The 21,216-nt window shown below is 44.8% G+C and overlaps 1 protein-coding gene and 1 long non-coding RNA gene across 2 annotated transcripts; both read right to left on the bottom strand.

The window, feature by feature from the left end:
- Positions 1-456: 456 nt before the first annotated feature.
- On the bottom strand, positions 457-15,495 carry RANGAP1 (Ran GTPase activating protein 1). The gene is made up of 15 exons (XM_015860845.1): positions 15,362-15,495; positions 14,586-14,713; positions 13,636-13,695; positions 12,839-13,018; positions 11,647-11,781; positions 10,101-10,259; positions 9,790-9,903; positions 8,084-8,183; positions 7,618-7,702; positions 7,069-7,219; positions 6,474-6,587; positions 6,055-6,157; positions 4,458-4,546; positions 2,522-2,643; positions 457-1,197 (listed from the first exon to the last, which is right to left on the bottom strand). The coding sequence occupies exons 1-15, from the start codon at positions 15,471-15,473 to the stop codon at positions 1,128-1,130; spliced, it is 1,722 nt and encodes a 573-aa protein (XP_015716331.1). The 5' UTR covers positions 15,474-15,495; the 3' UTR covers positions 457-1,127.
- A 2,272-nt stretch (positions 15,496-17,767) lies between these two features.
- LOC116653424 lies at positions 17,768-19,452 on the bottom strand. Its single transcript, XR_004307239.1, has 2 exons — positions 19,413-19,452; positions 17,768-19,096 (listed from the first exon to the last, which is right to left on the bottom strand). It is a non-coding gene; the product is annotated as an uncharacterized LOC116653424 (long non-coding RNA).
- Positions 19,453-21,216: the final 1,764 nt, after the last annotated feature.

Here is a 21,216-nt window from a genome sequence, read left to right as displayed (position 1 = left end):
AAGGCAGCACGACGGGAAGTCCAGTCCTACTCTCTCCCATTACCTCTGCTCACAGACACCCCCAGGGTCGCTGCATGCAGACACAGCTTATCCTCCCCTCTGCCACTGCTGCTTTGCTGCACTTGGGAAGTTCGAATTAAATGCAGCGGTGCCTTCAGGCAGAGTTTGGTGCGCAAGACAGGCAAGAGCTCAAGGATCCCACACAGGACACAGGAAAGGAAGGATGGGGCTGCAGTTTTACTTCTTGCTTGCTCCATTCCATTCAAACTAACCTCAGTGTAACATATGGGGCACCTCCTGCCACTCCTTCTGCACAAGAACAAGGGGGATTCCTACCCGAGGAACATCACTGCTGCCCTAATGCTGTGCTCTTACCTGCGCTCAGCTTTCAAACACGTGAACAGTCCCACCGTTCCAAAGGTAGGACAGAAGGAGAAAGGGAACACATATTTCACATGGATTTCACGGATTGTATTCATTTACAGACTGAGTCTATTTAGATAGGGAAGGGAAAAGGAAAACTACACAGGCAGTGACAAAAAAGAAAGTTACAAAGAAAATATGGTTGCTCCCTTAAGCAATGGACAGCCGGGTCAGCCACACTACACAGACACTCCAAGCCACAGTAGCAGGGGAATAGTACCCTAAAGTACAGATTGGCTACACGGCGCCTTCAATAAATGGGTCTGAAAGAAAAAGGGATGGGGAGCAGACCCTGCCCCACTGAGGCAGCAGCTGGAGAAGCAGCGGCAGCACAGCTGTCCTCCTGCACAGTCTAATACATAAAATGCACAGGGGTTGATCCTGATGAGCGCTTCCAAGCTCTGCGTTCACCTCGGCACAGCATTGCCAATGCTACGTACAGAAATGGAGGGTGACTCTTCAGCTCGTGCTGAGCTCAGAGCATGAGCATCGGCCCCACAGATCAGGGAGTCATTTCATAACAACGTTAAAAAGTAAAAATAAGCAGCAGGATTTGTCCAAGTTTATGGAAGCGGAAGGAAGGATAGACCTCCAGCAGGGCCAAAAAGCAAATGAAAGACAGCACGTCTGTGTGGGCTCCGAGATCTGCTGCCATCTCTGCTTGAGGATGGTCCTGTGGGGAGGGAAGGGCACAGCTGAGCCTCTCACAGCTGGTGGAGGGTTTGTAAAAGCATGTGGCGGGCGAAGGAACAGGAGTCCAGAGCACGGTTTGGTCTGTAGAAAGAAGATAGTTACATGAGTAAAGCATCAAAATCGCACTGTGATAGACTGTAAGTGCCCAAATAAACGCTACCTCAAACACAAGGGGCTCACGTGCCCAACACCCTACACATCTTTTCCCATCAGTTCTCCCCCTGATCACTGCTCCCCATTCAGAGCATGCTGCAAACAATTTTCTCTCCTGTTGCAGAGCTTGAGACAGGGTGAGAGCTGCCACCAATCAGAACATTTATATCCAGAGGTACAAAGATGGGCAGCAGGCTGCTCCTCCCTGCAGCCAAGTGCCTCATTTCTGGCAGCAGGAAGTAGGTGGGAAGAGAATTCTCCTTCCCTCTCTGCAATGGAATTTTCCATACAGATTGGGTTTAGGGCACCTGAGGCAGCGTCCCATTTCTGGGAGCGGAAACACTAAAAAGCTGGTGCCAATCACAGCCACCCCTAGCACCAAACCTGCTCTAACACTAAGGAGTTTCCCCCTTGCTGTGGAATTAAGTTGCCTGTTGCTCCCTCTTGTGTCCAGAAGGGAAAATAAGGACAGCGAGCACCAGATAAGATGGATGCCGCTCACAGCCCATACCCCAGTTTCATTCTTTTTTTGGACAGAGAGCACTGCCCACAACATCACTGCTACAAAACAGAGGAGGACTGCTCCTGCAGTGACATAGTTACACTGGTTCACTTTCCAGAACCGCTGTCAGCATGGCTGGTTGCTGGATGTACCACTGCCATGCATCAGCTTTCACAGCTCCAGCCACATCACCTGCAAAAATCCTCATCTCATAACAGCCTGCTTCTAGTCCCAGCAGAGCTAAGGGAAGGCTGACTAGGAGTATTTGACTAAATCCCTCTTACCTACGGTTTGTACCAATCCCAGCTCTCTGGGGTCTCTGCCCTTCATCACCACAAGATTTCAAGCTTCTGCATATTCCTCACACCATAAAAAATCAGGAAGGCTTAAGCCTTATCCTTGAAGCCCACTAAGCTGTTCTGACCCCACACAGCACAGTCTGTGCTGCACAGGCAGCAACCAAACGCCAAATGGATTTCAGGTGGTTTTCACCACTGGGACAGTGCCGGACTATTTCTCCCCTCTGTTCACAGCCACTTAGCTTTCCTCTGCTCCTTCCTGAGGTTTAAGACTTGCTTACCTAAACATTGCATACTGAAATAAGAAAGATAGAGGGCCAAATTATTAATCCTTGATTTTAGAATAGATAATCAGCAGGCTTTAACAGAGTAGTTCACATGTAAGTTATTAACCTTCCATTACACCTCCTCTCACAGAGAAAGAAGATGGCACAACGAGAACCATACTCACTTTGTGACAAAAGCAGAGAGAACTGGAGCCAGGGATTTAGGGAAATAATCCTGCTGGACCATATGGTTCAAAGTCATAAGGATACCATAGAGGCTCGGGACAGCTTTGATCTTCTCTTCGCTCTGAGAAAAAGACAAGATGGAAATCAAGCATCAGTCACTGCTTTATCTGATTCATTGTAGCTGACCAAGGCAATGAACTCCCTATAGAATGAAACACCCTCGTACACTGTAGTAAATACTGTTCACTGTGTTAAGCATGATGTTCCTCAAGACCAAGGTGGCCACCCCTATATCCTCCCTGCACCAACATCTGAAATGTCATCACATTGCGGATATTCGAGTATATATCAATTAAATATTACTCACTGATTGCATCAGCAGTGGAGAAAAGGAAGTAATGAACGTGCAAACAGAACAGCCAAACCTCCGAGGCTCTGTGTCAAAGTGGAATTCTACTTGATTTTATCAAGAACCAAGTTGCCTTAATTACACCATCTTCTCTTGCATTATTCTGTAGCTCATATTTATACCGCCTCCAGCTCTCTGTGGGGATACGTCCAGAACCTGATGCACTGTTCCCAGCACTGGTCTCACACTCATGAATAAGGCAAAGTTATCACAATTCCTCTTCCTGCTTACGCAGTGCAGAAATTCTTCTTGCTCCTAACACGACGCTGACCTACATGCCCATCTTTTATATTGCTTTCATTAATTTTTCCACTGCCATCCTACAAATCTCTTCATTCTGTAGACAGGAGCTAGGCAGGCATTTCTGGGTATGTGACCTTATGTTTCACGGTGCTAAGGATATCTGTTGCTCTTGTGCTTCTACCTATGTGGGACACAAAGTTATGAAGTCGCTCCCTCTCCCCACATGCCTGACAACAAGTGGCTGGCTCATCCTTGAGGCCTTTATTATCCATACGACTTCCCTGCCATAGCTCTTCCAGAGCACAGGTCTGTGCTTCGTGCTTCATACATCCATTATTTTCTGTATGGGTTATGAGCTACGTGGCAGTGCCCAAAACAAGCATCATGCAGAGCAGAAAGACATTCTGGGTTCTGTAGACTTGTGAAGAGGGATGCTCAGTTTTGGTCCAATTTGAATCTACAGAGGGACAGGCTAAAAGGATTTTTAAGGACATTCAGATGTGACTCGCACGTTAACAGCCTTCTGTTCCCTGAACTGAATATTACAGGGGATTTATAAACTTAATTAAGAGCAGGCTGCTAGAATAAAGACATTCTGCAGCTTAGAATCATCTTCATCCAAGCTACCGTTTTCAGTTTCTAGGTCTTGAGATAAACTGATCCTTGTTGCCCGAGTAGGCAAAAACGTTTACGTCTGCAGACAGAACCTCTCCCCAAGGTATCTCACTGAAGGTAACACTACACATATTCTGATGTGGTTCACAGGCTTCCATCAGTTTATTCCACATAAAGATGTATTTGACACTAGATTGATGCAAGGAGAAACCAGAGTGCAGTTAAATGCTACTGACCAAACATGAGAAGTTGGATATTTGTTTGAGATATGCTACTAGAAAGTTCCCTAAAGAACCTCAGTTAATGACATTACACATCAGACACTTGGACATAGCGTTGGTGTGTTGTGTTGAAACAGACATATGTAGAAGTCTATAGTCCAGCAGCATGACCCCCTCCCCCCCTACCTTTAAGGGATGTCTGAGAATGCAGAGCACATTGAACAGAAGAGGCACAAATTGCTGACACCACCTTCATCCCAATGCAATCTTGCAATTTTTGCCGGTCCTGCAGACTCCTATTGTCCCTGGGCATTAGGCATGCACAGGCACCCAGCTGTTTCCATGGTAACATAATTACCACCCACCCCCCCTCCCCCCCCAAACCCAACCAGACTGGTTTTTGACAGCCTAAGCAGACCGCAACTTAACTCTTTCCTGCTTCCTCACCTTAAGTAGCCCCATGTGGATCAAGAGTCTTGTGATGAATGCATCTGAATTAAACGTGGCGGAAGAGAAGGCTTTTTTCATCAAGGCATCTAAAAAAGAAACACATCACATTAAACAATAAAGAAAGGGGCTCTGTAAAAAAAATTAAGATCACAACTGATCATATCCATCATCTGCTGAAGGAATTTTGATGTAATCTGCCGGTCTGTTTCCCCAGGAATTAGGTAGAATCTCTGAAACCACACCAGAGATGATCCTGTCCTTAAGTATAAGGCCTGATACCAGGGTTTAAGTGGAACAGAAAATAACACAAAATCCCATGGTCAAGTTTCAAATGCGGCTTCATCTCCATTCTATGCACCATGAGATGTTCTACTCAATGCATTTGAGCTTGCAAGCACTTGTGCGTATACACATAAAAACATCATTAGTTGAAGTAGAACAGCAAGACTTAAAGGCTTGAAATGTAAAGGCCAGCAAGATTTCACCTTTCTTTTGAAGCCAAGTCCTCACTCTTTTCTCATTCCTTTGTTCAGTTGTTCCCCATGCTTCCTTGGGATCAATATCTTGCAGCTAGCTGTGGGCAAACCAGTGCTTTATCCCTTCTTGTCTACAAGGTAGAGAAGGCACCATCTTGACTTCTGACTGTTCTAGTTTCTTGGAGTGAACAACCCACTACAATGGCTGTAGAGCAGTGTGGATCCTTAACTAGGGACTTCATCAACTCCTAGTTACTCTTCTAGAAGGAAAGCAATTACTAGGTACTACTTTTCCCTACAGAGCAAGGGTAGTAAGGAAGAGCTAACAAAGCAATACATGCACAAGCGCGCTTAAGGAAACACATACATCCTGCTCTCCATTTTTTGTGGTGAGTAGGACTAGGGAAGTCATCTGGTGCCTGTACTCAGCATTGATGAGGCCTTACCTTGAGGTACTGTGTTCAGTTTTGGGCACCTCAGTACAAAAAAAGGACATTGAGATGCTGGAGCAGGTCCAAAGAAGGGCAACAAGGCTTGTGAAAGGTTTGGAGAATGTGCTAAATGAGGAGAGGCTGAGGGAACTGGGGCTGTTTAGTCTGGGGAAAAAGACACTGAGGGGAGACCTTATTGCTCTCTTCCAATATCTGAAAGGTACTTAAAGTGAGAGCAGGGCAAATCTCTTCTTATTGGTGACAGGATGAGGGGAAATGGCCTCAGGTTGCACCAGGGTAAGTTTAGATTGAATATCAGGAAAAACTTCTTTATAGAAAGGGTTGTTAAGCACTGGAATGGGAGGTGGTTGTCACCATCCTTGGATGTGTTTAAAAACTGTTTGGGTGTGGTGCTCAGGGACATGATTTAGTGGAGGGCTGTTAGATAGGGTAGTATGGTTAGGTCATGGATGGACTCGATGATTATTAAGGTCTTTCCCGACCTGAGTGATTCTATGATTTAGAACAAGCCTTTACTTCAACTCCACACGACAGCATGGCACAGCCTGGTACTTTGTAATCTGGGGTTTCTTGCTACCAGAGTCAACCAATCAAATACCCAGCCTACAGAGGCCTTCCTTTGCTTTGCATTGCATTGCACCCTTAGGTGAAGAAAGGTCCAGTCACCTGTTGTTTCATGCACTGCTGTTTTTACTGGGGCTTCATCTTTGAAGACTGAAGATATCCTTAAGAGAGCTGTAACTACTTTCTCTACATCAGATGTATCTGTCTGAAAGGCAAGGAAAAAAAAAGTTAAGTGGTAGCCAAATAAAGAAGATGGATCTCTGCCAAGGCAAGAAATACAGCCTCCAGCTGACTGACATCAGTTTTGCCTTGGTCACATTACAAGACATAAGAAACAACGTTATTCTGTGTAAAACATCTAGGGTGCCAGTTTAAGTATTAAATGCACCATCTGCTTCTATGAGGTTACTCAGAGTCACCAGGAAGAAGAAGCAAGTCTAGGACTGGAGAGAAAGCTACCACTTCTGGGGATTAATGATCCTGAGAGAGATTCAAGTGCAGCAAACCACTGGTTCACCTACCTGCTGAGCTATCAGCACAGAACACTTTGGCCCTAGCCGCAGCAGCTTCTCTGGTGATGGGAAAGCAAGGAATGTGGCAACATCCACAGGAGGAGATGGCGCTGGAGTTGAATCCTGAAACAGGCAGAATCCACCTCAAGTTTACTCTTAAAAACAAATAAATTGGTACAGCAAAGGCATATAGGTCTGACTTGCAAAGGCACATCAGGTGAGAATTTGTTCTACTTGTAAACTGTTTAAGGCTGGAATGAGGCTGGAGTTAAAACAGACACAATAGCTAGCGTGACTGCATGGCAGTGCACATGCAAGGTTCTTACCATACTCCAAAGATGGGAAGACTTTTTCTACCCATGTCTATCACAATGGCTGTTCAGCTTTTACCACTATACATGTGTGCACATGCACCCTTTAACAAAGCAGGTTGCCAAGTCACCCATTTTCTTTATCTTCCGCACGCTGTCTTCCTGCCCATTACCAAAGAGCCAATCCACGCAGGAATGTGAACTCCTGCCAGCACTGCAAACTCACTCTAAATCTTGTTTCCTCCTTAGCTCTTCTCCAGTAAGGAAACAAATGCATCCAGAACTAAACTTACCTGTGCACCAATTATCTTAGCAGTCATTGAGTCCTGTTCTCCCTGTCCTCTTTCCTTCAGCTGTTCCTCTTCCTCCTCCTCTTCTTCTTCCTCTTCTTCTTCCTCCTCCTCCTCCTCCTCCTCTTCTTCTTCCTCTTCCCCTTCATCATCACTGAAGTTGGACAGTTCACATATTACATTAATTACATACTTGCCACTCCAATATACTGTTATTCAATTTTTCCAAGAACAAAAAAGCAGCCTCTCAAGACTTAGTGTTAGAAATACACCTTCATCTACAGAACACTATGAGACCCCTTGAGACTTCAGTCATCCAGTTGACAGTGGTAAGCAAAGAGCCTGGAACATAGTCAGTAACTGAAGCCAAGTTAATTCCATCAACAAAAATGAGGTACAAGGCTTATTCTGCTTACAGAATCCCTTCACAGCACTCCACAGCACACTCAGACCAACATCCAGCTGCAGCGTTACAGTTCTTACATTAAACAAAGTAAGCGTTGATAAAAATTGGTAGAAAACTTCTCATTTAAATTGTGGTGCCCTGCCTACCTCAACGATCCCAGCACAGTTGCCATATTGAAGCCTTCAAGAATCTCCTGCAGTTGCTCACATCCCTCTTCTCCCAGGCAGTTACCTGGATTCAGGGGAGAAGGGAACACATTTAGAAGATGCACACAAGCTTGTTCTTGGGAACACTGTTATAGATTTTTATCTATATCTGTACAAATTAAAAAATAACATCAGTAATTTCTACATCAAGCCTTGGAGGCAGCGATGCAGAATCAAACAGCTGTTTAAGCTGAAGCTACTGACTCTAACAACTGGCTGAGTCCACGGTTTAAGACTGCTTTCAGAATCTAACCACTTCCTGTCCCAGCATCACCCAAATTCAGCTACTCCCCCATAACCATTTCCTAAATGCTAGAAATTGTAATCCTAGCACAGGTGATACTGTAACCACTCTTCCTAGCAGTTTCTAGCTGGGATCAGACTTTTACCTACCAAGTTTACTTACCATTGAGATCCAGTTTCTCCAGCTCTACCTTATCTTCAATAGCTTCAGCTACAGACAGGGCAGCATCTCGTTTGATCTCACAGAAGGACAAATTCAGTTCCTAAGAAGCAAAAAACCCTTTGTTTACATAATTCCCATAATGTCCATCATCCCCACAAACTTCACACGCTCACTAACTTTCTGGAAAGATTCTCATTTGAAAAGGTTCTTCACAAAAACAGATTTTTAATTGGTAAAGTGACATCTCTCTATCTCACTTAAAAATATTTTGAAACATACCATCATTAAAAGCAACCACTTAAGTGAAACAGCCACAAAGACCACATTATTATGACTGCTCACTTAAAAGGTAGCATCTGTTTCAGCCCTTAACAATCAGCTTCACCTACTCAAGAGGCATCCCTTAAAGAATCAACAGGAGGAATTCTGGAACCACTTCAAGGCAGAAAGGAGCATTAGCTCCTTAATTTCCTCTCATCTTGTCACATTGCCCTGGGATTCAGCAGCACGTCCAGCCTGCTGGGGTAGCAGGGACAGTCCTTTTGTGTCACCTTCTTCCAAAAACTGAAGATTTTAGTTTCTAAGCAGACTGTACACCAGCAGAGCCCAGCTGCCAGTCACATGACCAGGTCAGAACTCGCACACCAAATCTTACTGAGGAAGGGTAGCTGCTATAGTGAATGGAATGCACATTTGCCTTTTAATATTTACACTTCAAGTTAAAGCCTTCTAAAGGCAAACTATACCATCCCCCACCATTTCACATCACGTTCTGCCAATCCTGTCACTGAGATTTAATATTAACAACAGAAGGGAAGTCATTCTTGAACACAATGAATCAGCTACTATTGCTTCATACTACTCTCCCTTAACCATTTCTGCTCCGGAAGAGAAAAGGGTTTAATTTCCAACTGCTAGCACAGATAGTCCCATTAGAATTCTTACTTCAGTTTATCTGGGAAACTCAGGAATAAATTCTGGTGGAAGCAGTAGAAGTTTGAACAATGGATCTCACAACAAGTGAGACAAATTCTGTACCAGATGCATACACACAGATAAACATTAGCACTCTGCTGGATTTCTGGCTTTGTCTATAAGCTTCCAAGAATAGAAATGGTGTTCAGCATCTATCCCAGTGCAGCTGTGACCCTGGACAGGTGTTTCTAGAGATTCTAGTTTACTTATTTTACTGATTTGACAATATTTCAGACAGGTCTAAGTCCAATGCCAGTGAAGTTTAAATATTGATACAGGAAGTGATGGGACTGCCAAGAAAAAAAAACTACTTGATCCCTTGATACATCCCCAAAACAAGAAAAGACAACAACTGTATGAATGCTGAAATGATGCAGAGGTGACAAGATACTTGGGAAGAGGGATATCTCAGTCTGCTCTCATGACTCTCAGAGGTTCTAAAAGCAGATACTTTCATTATCAGACTTTCTGAAGAGCAATCGCTAAGCTGAACCAGCTGCTTAAAAAACATGAAGCGGAGCCTAATCACATTACTGGTACACCTTCACACAGAATAGCCCCCTGTGGATGTGGCGACGTCACTAATCTACAACTCACTTTCAGTTACAGGCATATAGCTATTGAGGTGAAAACCACCTTAAAGTAATCAGTATCAATAGGAGAAAGGACATGAAGACAGAAAACAAGTCATTTTCAAAAGAAACTCAAAGCTGAACAGCAGAAGGCAGTACCTTTAATTTATGAAGTCCTTCTTTAAGAGCATCAGCAATAGCAAGGGCACCCTTGGAACGCACCAGGCAGTCTCCAAAGTTGATCACTTCAACCTGCCGAAGTGCCTTCAGAGTCTGCAAGATAACACAAAGTTGACAGTACGTACAGACATACAAGTCAAATGTGAATATCACTTCTGGAAGGTCATCCTTCCCACCTCACTGTGGCATGCGGCTGCACCAACCCACAGGCTGCTGCTAACTAACTACATTTTAAGAGACTGGAAGGTGTAAAACAAATCAACTGGTTGTCTTGTCTTGGAACAACTCACCTCTGCCATGGCCACAGCTCCTTTCTCTGTGAAGGTGTTGTCATTCAAATTTATAACCTTAAGCAATGAATTGATAGCAAAGGCCTGGGCCAGTGCTGTGATGCCAGGATGGTTGATTCCATTCTGTGGCATATGGACCTCTTCTAGAGTCCCAATGATCTGCAAAAGGATGCAGATACAAAAAAGGCTGTTAGAAGACATTTCAACTTCAGAATATAGGGCACCATTCTTTAGGATTTGCTCAAAATCGATTTCTTGCAAGTCAGAAGTCCATTAGCTCTTCTACACATAATTACATAGCAGCAATTATACCACAAATCTAAGTGAAATATAAGGCTCGTGGCAAGCATCTAATTAAGTTATGGATAGCTTCCTGCTAGTATGCCTGTTCTAGATACCTCAAAACAAGAGTTCTCACTTTGAGGTTAGAAAACCCTCAAACAAACCAAGAAAAAAAAAATAAAATCACTAGTTATGATATTTTTGTCATTAAGATCTACAAATTCCTTTGGATACAAAAGCAGATGCATAAGAAAAGTAGTATGAACACCTATTCTAGTCTAACTTAAAAGGCAACTCAGCACCAAGCAGCCATTTGCTCACTCTCCCTCCAAATGGAATGTGGGGGAAGAACTGAAAACAAAACAGAAATCATGGGCTGAGATAAAAGATATTTACTACATCAGAAGAGAAGAAAAATATGTTAGTTGCAATGCAGTCACTCGCTACCCACCTAAAACCAAGACAGCCCCCTAACAACGCAAGGTCCCACGTGCATACCACAAAACACAGTAATTAATCCTATTTTTAGAAGAATCATTCAGTCTCAGTTCCTCTTGAATCACCTTGTTACATGTCTCTTAAGTACCTAAGAAGTCTTATTTTTGCTATGATTACCAGTTAGTCAACAATCACATCCAGAAAGACCCCTACAAAAAAAGAGCAACTTCTAAGCTGCAAAATCATCATTAACACACTTTACAATGTGCACTATAACTCAAAAGACATTTTTAGCAGCAATGGAGGAAAGCAAAGAGATGTAGGTGGCACCAAACACAAGGGACTTCCTTCAACAAAAGTGAAAGTTGATCAGCAACAGCTACAGAAAGCTGAGCTCTCACAGGATGATGCTGGCAAAAATAGCAGCTTGCTCCTGACAGTTGACTAAGCAGCTAAGCAAGGAAATAACCAGTACTGAATCACTTGCTCCATCTATCCCAGTACCAGACAATGTCCATTAGTAAAATTAAGCAGAAATAGGACCAACAATTTACTAAGGAGATACCTATTTCTCCTTCAGGTAACTACTCGACACAGCAACTAGTTACGTGCTTGGAAACTTAGGTCACACAAACATTCAGTCATCCATTCTAATCACACCCGTTGAAGACTCCAGTCTCAGCAGCAAAGAGCATTGTTTCTTCAAGCGACATGACAGCCAGCCATTGTTTCCAAGCCATGACGAGCCCTGTGTGTGCTACCTTTAACATTAGCACTTAATTATACCTTTCTCCCATTTCTTGTCAAGATCTGGTTTGATACTTACCCCAAAGGCTTCAGCCAGCGCAGTGGCACCATCATTCTCCAGACGATTTCTACCAGCCACAAATATCTTCAAAGCAAGAGGCTTGCCCTGCGCACTTGATTTCCTGTGACACTCTTTCAGGGCAGCAGCCAATATCTAAAGGAAGCAGAAAGGTAGTTTAGTTTATACTACCTCACCACTTAACTATGAAGGGGCCCAAAAGTTTTGTGTATCCAACTCTCAAGCAATAATACTTCAGCCACTGCCAAAATACACTTACTTCTACAATATGTCATACAAGAAATCTGCTACTGTAACACTTGCATGTATAGTCCCCAGGACAGAAGTGGTAATTTTGCAGTAGAACACATTGATCCCAGTTACATTTGGTTAGTAAGCATGTAAATGAATGGGTCTTAGCAATAACGACAGTCAGTCCTGCTTTTTTGCTTCACTGAACAGGCATCCTTCAGTGCCTGGCTTGGCTTTCTCACATCCAAGGATGTTAGTTCTTTTGACATGGAATCTGAAGTTTAACGCAGACCTGTTTTCCTGCCATGGAAAAACAGGTGAGCTTATTATACTTCAGGAATTTGTCAGTACAAACACAAAGGGAAGGGATTATGACAGACTGGAGAAGTGGGGCAGGAAGATTTTCATGAAGATCAAAGGAAGACACCAATTCCTGCTCCTGGGGAGAAACAGCCCTGTGTAGAAGCACATGCTGGGCACCAAACAATAGCAAAACAACTTAGTAGGAAAAAAACAACCCAAAACAACAGGGAATCCTGATGGCTGAGAATTAGACCATAAAGTAGCAACATACACTTGCAGACAAGAAAGCCTACTGGGTTGCCATGGGAGAAAGTGGTTGTAAAGACGGCAGTGTCAGACAAATGTGCACACAATGATGCAGAGAAAATTCCATTTAAAAACACACATACAAAAAAAACCATACACTTTTTACTGTGCAGGTTGTCAAACACTGGGGTAGATTATCCATAGAGCATGTGAAGTCTTCATCTTTTGAGATACTCAAAACCTGACTAGATACAGCTCTGAGCAACCTGGTCTGGTTGCTTTGAGCAGGAAAGTTGGGCTAGATGACCACCAAAGACCCCTTCCAACCCCAGTCATTCTGTGATTCTGTGTAGGGAAGTCTGAAATCAAGTACTGGCTCTGATCTCATCCCCAACAAGGAGATCACCTTTACCTTGCCACCACCAATGCCCATGCCACAGTTATTGAGCTTGAGTTCCTGCAGGGTGTAACAGGCAGGGCTCTTCAGCAACGCCTCAAAGCCACGCACGCCATCTGGCCCAAAGGCATTGTCACTCAGGTCCAGCTCCACCAGCTGGGCTCCAGCAGTGATGAGTGCATCCCCCAAAGAGATCTGCAGGGAAACAGGTGACAGGGGTGAGGGCAAGGAGTGGTCTGACTGTTACTGACAGTGATGCTGCAGAAAAATTCCATTTTGAGGATGCAAAGTTGCACGGAGACATATAACTTCATAGCTAAAGCCAGAGCAGGAGTTATGCAAATCAAGCTAAAGATAACTGCAAGGAAGTCACCAAGAACTATCCCATCTTATTTGGTTAAACATACATCTTTTCAACTTGTGTTTCCTCTCTACACTGTTCAAAGAAATATTTTGTGAATTTCTTCCAGTTTAACATGTTCTTGCTCAAGGGGGAGCCCTGCAGTGCTATTGGAAGAAAAAGCCATATGCTTTTGTTTGAAAGCTCAGTTCCCATACTACCTTTTGGATCATGGAGATGTCTTCCCAAGGGACAAGCTTCTTCACTAATACAGAACTGCATTTGGCCTTTTATCAACACTTCTCCAGCTCATACAGAAGGAGCTAAAAACACATTACTTATTCTGAGACACTTAGTGTTAACAGTATAGAGAAAAACTCACTGAGTCTCAGAAATACACTCCCACAAAAAGTATGACAGGTGAGAAAATAAGTTATATTAGTTGGAAGTCTCAGATCAAATTTTTACTTACCAAAGCAGGAGGGATCTCAGATCTTAGCCTCCCAGTAAACATGTCACTCCAATGACACCTCTAAAATAAGAAACATGCAGATACGAGCCATGAAAAATATTTAGGACACAGTTGTACAGAAATTTACACATACAAGATGCATTACATTAGTATGGACAGCTTAATATAGTCTGCTGTGGCCTCTCCATTTGATTGTGCTAAGGAACTGTGACAACTAATACTACAGCTGCTCTCTTGGAAGGATGCTAAGCCACTGAAATGCATATTGTAAATAGCAGTATATAAGAATTGTTGCTTGAGCTGGAATTCTTTTCTGCTGAGAAAACTACCAACAGAAAAAACAGTAGGAAACTGAAGGACAGGAACATATATTTTACTAAGGTATGGAGCTCAACGATCTGAATTGACTTGAAAAGCCTCAAGTGGGTGGATCAATGTTTCATATTCCTCTCTTGCAAAGAGCAGTGCTTCTAGAAGCACAGCATCCTTCTAACATTAGGCTAGAAGAGAACTAGGGAAACATGGCTTGGACACAGAAAAACCTTCTGGCACATATCCTCCATCATTTCCTTTATTATTCAGGTACTGTATGAAACATCACTTGCAGAAGATCTGATCATTCTTCAGCTTTGCCATTAAAACTTGTTTTGTGGCCACAGGTCTTTGTCTATAGATGTTGCTTACACAGAGATGCTCTTTCTTGCACAGTCTCCCAGCTTTAAGACTGGAAGCCTTTTGAACAGGAACGGTTAAGTATACAGGAAGTGCTCCTCCCACTGTCTAAAAGCCTCCAAGTTCTGCTATATTTTCATATGGTTATTCTTACCACTGGAAGAACAAAGTAAGCTTTGGGGCTAACTCAAGGCAGGTTCCAGAAAGAAGAGCACAGACAGGCCTTCAGTGTTTCTGCAAAACTTTTTCTGCCCCCACCATCTGCTTGAAGGTCTCACCTTGAGCTCTGGCTTCTTCTCCAAGGCTTTGGCAATAACCTTTGCTGCCTCCACACCCACGGTGTTGCCTTCCAGACGCAATGCTTCCAGGCCATCAAATTCCTCAATTTGTTTGATCACTTCTTCAGCTGGAAAAAAATACAGTCTTGTTGGGACTTGTTACTACCATCTTAGATATCACAGTAACACACTGAGAAAGAAGTATTTGCTACACTCTACAGTTAGCCAAAACATCTGAGTAACACTATCTGAGACAATCCTGAAACAGCAATGGAGAACACAGCTACAGTGTCAGATCACTGGAGAGAATGCTCTCCATTCATCATCCTCTCTCTTCTTTCATGACTTACTTCTATTATTACCTTGACAAATATGAGGATGACTATATAAGTTTGATTCACATAGTTTAGGAATGCAGGCATCAACAAAGACAAAAAGGCCTAAAATATGATGGCAACGGGCACCACATCAAGAGGAATAAGTTCCCACTGACTGGCATAAATAGATGCCCATTTACTAAACGTGGCAGAGTGGAACAATTGTACTCTGGAATACTCTTATTCAAGGCAAAGGTGCAGGCTGCAGGCTCTCTCCTGTCACTGACACACCCAGACTCTTTCCTAAAATTTCAGTGGTTTTGCACTATTAATAAGGCATATAAAAAGCATCACTACAGTCAGTAAAAGAGGTAGACAGTATACCACATTATATCCCTGAAAAACATGCTGTTTTTTCACATGGCAGAAATGTTGATCTAAATGTATATTTTCTCTTACCATCTTCAGCCGTGTTGAGTTTAAGGCCCTGGCCTTTGAAGCTCAACTGTCCTCCACCCACTTTGGTTTTGGCAAGTGATTCTGCAAGCTTAGCAATGTCTTCCGATGCCATTTTTCTGCTTTCCCAGTGTTAAGAGCTGTCAATTAAAACAAATGGTCACCATCAAAAAGACGAACTATAATACTTAATCTGCATTAGTAATCATCTTTATAATCACCGTGTGCAGGTATTATTTCTTGAGGTACCTAATTGAGTATTCAGTGTCATTACTGTTCTCCCCATAGCTCACTTACCACAACCAAGCTAGATTAGCATTTCAAAGCCAGACAGTGTTGGTTCTTCCAGTACTGAAGTGACTTGGGTTTTGATGAAGTTGTTACACTTCCCAAATAACCAATAGCTAAAGCTACTGGAAAAGGCCACATTAAGATGTTAGTCTTGGGCACAACACTTCTACAATTAAGATGTAGAAGTGTCCCCTACCCCCACCCCTTAGTAATACATGCTGCACTGTTTTTCTCCTGTTCTCCAAACCCAGCCAGAACAAACATAACTGTTTTTCCTTTTCAGCGATATCCCCAATAGTGCCTAAGTCAGCGGAGTTCCAGAACCACAGAGTTGCTGAGAAATCATGTGTGTTGTATGTAGCTTGCTCTGAAAGTAAGGCCTCCTTTTTATTTCTATGGACACTACAACAGATACAAAGAACACAATAACTCCATTTGACAGAGGAAATTCTCAGCTACAAAACACTGTTTTTCAACAAAAGCATCATTAGCTACACATTTTCACCAGTGATGAACTAGAGCCTACATGCCACACCCAGAAAATCAGCACCAGTGGAGATCACAGAATCACAGAATGACCCGGGTTGGAAGGGACCTCAAGGATCATGTAGTTCCAACCCCCCTGCCTGGCAGGGCCACCAAACATACACCTTTACTAGATCAGGTTGCCCAGGGCCCCGTCCAACCTGGTCTTGAACACCTCCAAGGACGGGGCATCCACAACCTCCCTGGGCAGCCTGTTCCAGGGCCTAACCACTCTCCTAGTAAAGAACTTTCCCCTAACATCCAACCTAAATCTTCCCTCTTTCAACTTAAAACCATTTCCCCGTGTCCTGCCATTGTCAGCCCTTTCGAAGAGTTTACTCCCCTCCTGGGAGTAAGTTCCCTTCAGGTATTGAAAGGCTGCAATGAGGTCACCCTGCAACCTTCTCCAGGCTGAACAAACCCAACTCCCTCAGCCTGTCCTCATAGGGGAGGTGCTCCAGCCCCCTGATCATCTTCGTGGCCCTCCTCTGGACCCTTTCCAAAATCTCCATGTCTTTTTTGTACTGAGGGCTCCACACCTGGACACAGTACTCCAGATGGGGCCTCACAAGAGCAGAGTAGAGAGGGACAATCACCTCCCTTTCCCTGCTGACCACCCCTCTCCTGATGGAGCCCAGGATCCCATTTGCTTTCCAGGCTGCCAGAGCGCACTGCTGGCTCATGTTGAGTCTCTCGTCCATCAGGACCCCCAGGTCCTTCTCTGCCGAGCTGCTCTCAAGGACCACTCCTCCCAGCCTGTACAGGTGCCTGGGGTTCTTCCAGCCCAAGTGCAAAACCTTGCACTTTGCCGTGTTGAACCTCATTAGGTTCACCCGAGCCCAGCTTTCCAGCCTGTCAAGGTCCCTCTGAATGGCATCCGTTCCCTCCACCGTATCGACTGCACCACTCAGCTTGGTGTCATCAGCAAACCTGCTGAGGGTGCACTCCATTCCCTCATCGATGTCATTAATAAAGATGTTAAAGAGCACCGGTCCCAAGACAGACCCTTGAGGGACACCGCTCGTTACCGGCCTCCACCTGGACATAGAGCCATTGACCACCACCCTCTGTCTGCGGCCTTTCAACCAATTGCTTATCCATCTAGTTGTCCACCCATCTAATTCACTTCCCTCCAATTTGGAGATGAGGATGTGATGGGGGACCATGTCAAAGGCCTTGCTCAGGTCCAGGTAAATGACATCGGTCGCCTTCCCTTCGTCCACCAATGCCGTCTCTCCATCATAGAAGGCCACAAGATTAGTTAAGCATGACCTTCCCCTGGTGAAGCCATGCTGGCTGTCAACTGCTATGACAGCATCGCCACAATGAAAATGAAATGAAAGAGAAAACGTTGCCACTGAGTCCATTGTCCATCAGTCAAAACAGAGGGAAGTCAGAAGCAGACTATAGAGTGGGTGTGGTAGCACAGCCCAGCCAAGACTGGCAATGTGTTTTATGGTCTTCAAAGTGGTATGGATCCTGGTGCTATCATACTGCAAGAGAAAAGTTGCCTTCTTCTCTGGCTTGACTCAGGAAGCTCATGCCTGTAGCTTAGTTAGCATCATAATGCAGCATCAGAGTTGATGGTCTGTCTGGGTTCCAGGAAATCCAGAAGAATCACCCCTTTCCTATCCCAAAAGGCAGCACACGCCACTTTAACCACTGAGGTCTGTGTCCCGAACTACTGCTTCCACAGCAAATTCACATTCTGCCATTCCAAGGATTGCCATTTTAAAGTATTTGTTTTCAGTGTTCCCAGGGCAGAGCTTCTCTTCACTTCAGCATTTGGTACACAGAAGATAAAACATCTCCAAGGTTTATCAGCACCACCTTTTGAGGATGACTGTCCTCCCAGGTAGATGCTGCTGATGAAAAGAGGCTCAAATAATTCACTGCACTGACTCTAAGTCAAAGACATTGTGCAACTGGCAATGGATGCTCCCAACCTCTGTCAATCCAATGAAAAAGGAGAAAGAGAAGATGTCCCCCAGCCATATTGGTCACAAAGAACAGAAATTAGATAGTTTCCAGCAGTCAGTCTGATCACCTACTTCACTCTTCAGTTTTATAATACCTCATCACCCTACAGTTTAAATCATAGAATCGCTTGCATTAGAAGAGACCCTAAAAGCCATCTGGTCCAACCCCCCTGCAAAGGACAGAGATACCCACAGCTTCATCAGGGTGCTCAGAGCCCCTCCAGCCTGACCTTGCATGTCTCCAAGTACAGGGTATCCATCACCTCTCACGACAACCCGATCCAGCACTTCAAGTACCCTTATCAAAAACAGCTTTATTCTTATATCTAGTCTAAACCTTCTCTCTTTCAGTTTGAAACTATTTCCACTTATCCTTTCACAACAGACCCTGCTAAAGAGTTTGTTCCCTGATTTCTTGTATCCCCCCTTTAGACACTGAAAGGCTACTCTCAGGTCTCCCCAGAGCCTCCTCAGGGCTGAACAGCCCCGGCTCTCAATCTTCTCTCTCACAGGGAGGTATTCCATCCCTTAGATCATTATTGTGGCCCTCCTCAGGACATGCTCGAACAGGTCCATGTCTCTCCTGCACTGAGGACTCCCCATGTGGCCGCAGCACTCCAGGTGAGGTCTCACAGCGCAGGGCAGAAGTGCAGGATCACCTCCCTTGCCCTGCTGGCCATGATCCTTTTGATGCAGCCTGGGTGGCAAGACGAAAGCAGAGTTCTGTTTACCACGAGGTTCTTCTATACCCAACGGACTCACACCTTTCCTTTTCCCTTCCTGAGATTTCCTCCTTTTTATTTCCTAAGCAGGGACAGCTCCCTAATTCCAGCACACCAACTCCCCAGCACATCCTGCAGCACGTTTTATTGCAAACGTTGGCCGCACCCAACCTCTTACCTACCCGAGGGCTCTTATGCTGCCAGATCTTCCACGAGAAAACCTTTGGAAAAACATTGAAATGTCAAAGTTACTAAGTACTCGTGGCAAAACAGGGGAAGGAAACACGCCTGCTGACAGCCCAAGGTTATCCTCCTCGTCCCCCTCCCTGCCCTCTGCCCCCTGACGAGCGCCGTCCCCACACGCTGCCGGCCCGCAGAGGGAGCGGTTGGGGGTGGGGTTTCCTGAGGCCCACGGGCCACGCGCGGAGCCGTCCCCCACGAGGCTCCGCGTCGCGACAAGCGCCCCGAGAGGCACCGCTCCCTCACGACCCTCTCACGACCCTCTCCCGGCCGTCCCCGACCGCCGCCCGACCTCACCTGGCAGCCTCCACCAGGTGCGGGTCGCAGAGGGGCCGAGCTGCAGTCAGCGCGGGGCCGCCTCTCGCCGCCGTCGCTGTCGCCGTCGCCGTCGCGGGTGGGGGAGGGGCGGGCGGAGGCGGAGGATTTGAAAGCCGGCAGTTTTGCTCTCCGCGCTCCCATTGGCTGCGCGGCTCCGCGTCACAAAGTGCCGCCCCGCGCGTGACGGCCGCTCGACGGCGTGACGCACGCGGCGCTCGTGGGCAGGGCCGCGGGGCACGCTGGGATATGTAGTCCTACCGATGGGGGTGTATGTGCTCCATACATACTTACACGTCAGACTCCATTTTGTCAGCCTGACCCTCTGCTGCCAAGTGCCACACAGCAGCAAAATGTAACAGGGTATTGGTGGGAAGGTTCAACCTCTACTGCCATACCGCCAACATCCACCTCTGATGTCATGGGCCAGCATCATAAAATAAGAGGCATTACTTTCATAGCTGCCATTGCATGAGTAAGGAATGTGGCACTTGTCAGCTCATCATGTTGGAAATATCCTCAATAAATTTTGATCAGGACGGTATCTCTGATAAAAGCAGTTTTTATTCGCGATTGCAATGGCGGGCGCCCCAATGGCAGAAGCGCACCTATGGACATGATGTTACAGTTTTTATACCTTTTCTCCCATATGTTTTCCTCTTCCCCCTCCCCTTTGGTTGGGTATTACAGGTTACAATGTTACCCGAGATTTGCATTACATTCCGACATTTGTTGATTCCCGCGTTATCTTGTGATAGTCAGTCGCCATCCCGCTGGTTTTGTTTCCAAGATGTCTCGGTACTCTTATCGCATTGATATGTTGATTTCCTTCAAAGCTTCTTTCATTCTGTCCCAGAGACCGTCGTTAAACAAAAAGCCTGGGGGGGGGGTGATTCCAGTCCTTCCCATATCTCTCCAGGCACATCCTTAGGTATGGCATGACTTGTAGGTTTTACAGTGTATACAACAAAAACGTTAAATCATATATTATTGCTAGTTTATACGGTTATATTGTTATTTTAACTTATCCTCTTTGGATCTTTTATCACTCAGTTCCTATTTGTCCAGCACCAAAAAGTAGTTTTATTTCAGATCGCTGGACAGACAGGAGCTGCAGTCTTTATAACTATGATTTTTACCTAATAACTACAAATTTCTTCACTTATATATTCATATTTTGTTCTAAATGCAGAAACAACATTTGATTCCCACAATCACAGCCTAGAGCAATAAACAGGATGGTATCCAGTGTATCTAATTCTTTCCTCTGTCTCCCAAATACTGGCTGAGCCAAAGGGTTGGGGATAAAACCTTTAATAGTGGCTGCAGGCGTATTGCAGTGAAGGTGTGCTGTGCTATTGCAGCATACGTCCATAAATTAATTCTCCTTACAAGTGTAGCCTTACAGGTCAAAGTCAGTATCTCTATCATCATGTATTTCCTCCTCTGATTAAAGTATTCTGAATACTAAGAGGTTTTAATACGTTTTGGATGATACCTTCTACCTGCACCTGAGTATTACCTGAGATGCTTTCCTGCAGATCACTAAGTGAGACTGTTTTGGGTCATGGTAAATAGAAGAGTGAAGCACTGAGGAGTAAACATGTCCCAGACTGCATGTGGAAAAAGGCGGATAATTTAAACTGGTGTCAGTCTGGAAATGATGACCTGATGGGAGCCAGAAGTCTTCAGGGTGTGGAGAACCCATCCTACCAGGAGGTATAGGTTGGGAGCCAAGCATAATGCTCATTGCAGAGGGATATTTGAAGTTAATGGCATTGCAGCT

Source organism: Coturnix japonica, chromosome 1 (genome assembly GCF_001577835.2).
Source record: "Coturnix japonica isolate 7356 chromosome 1, Coturnix japonica 2.1, whole genome shotgun sequence".
NCBI classification, from domain to species: Eukaryota; Metazoa; Chordata; class Aves; order Galliformes; family Phasianidae; genus Coturnix; species Coturnix japonica.
Note: the sequence above shows the minus strand (reverse complement) of the source record. Positions and strands in the feature narration are given on the sequence as shown.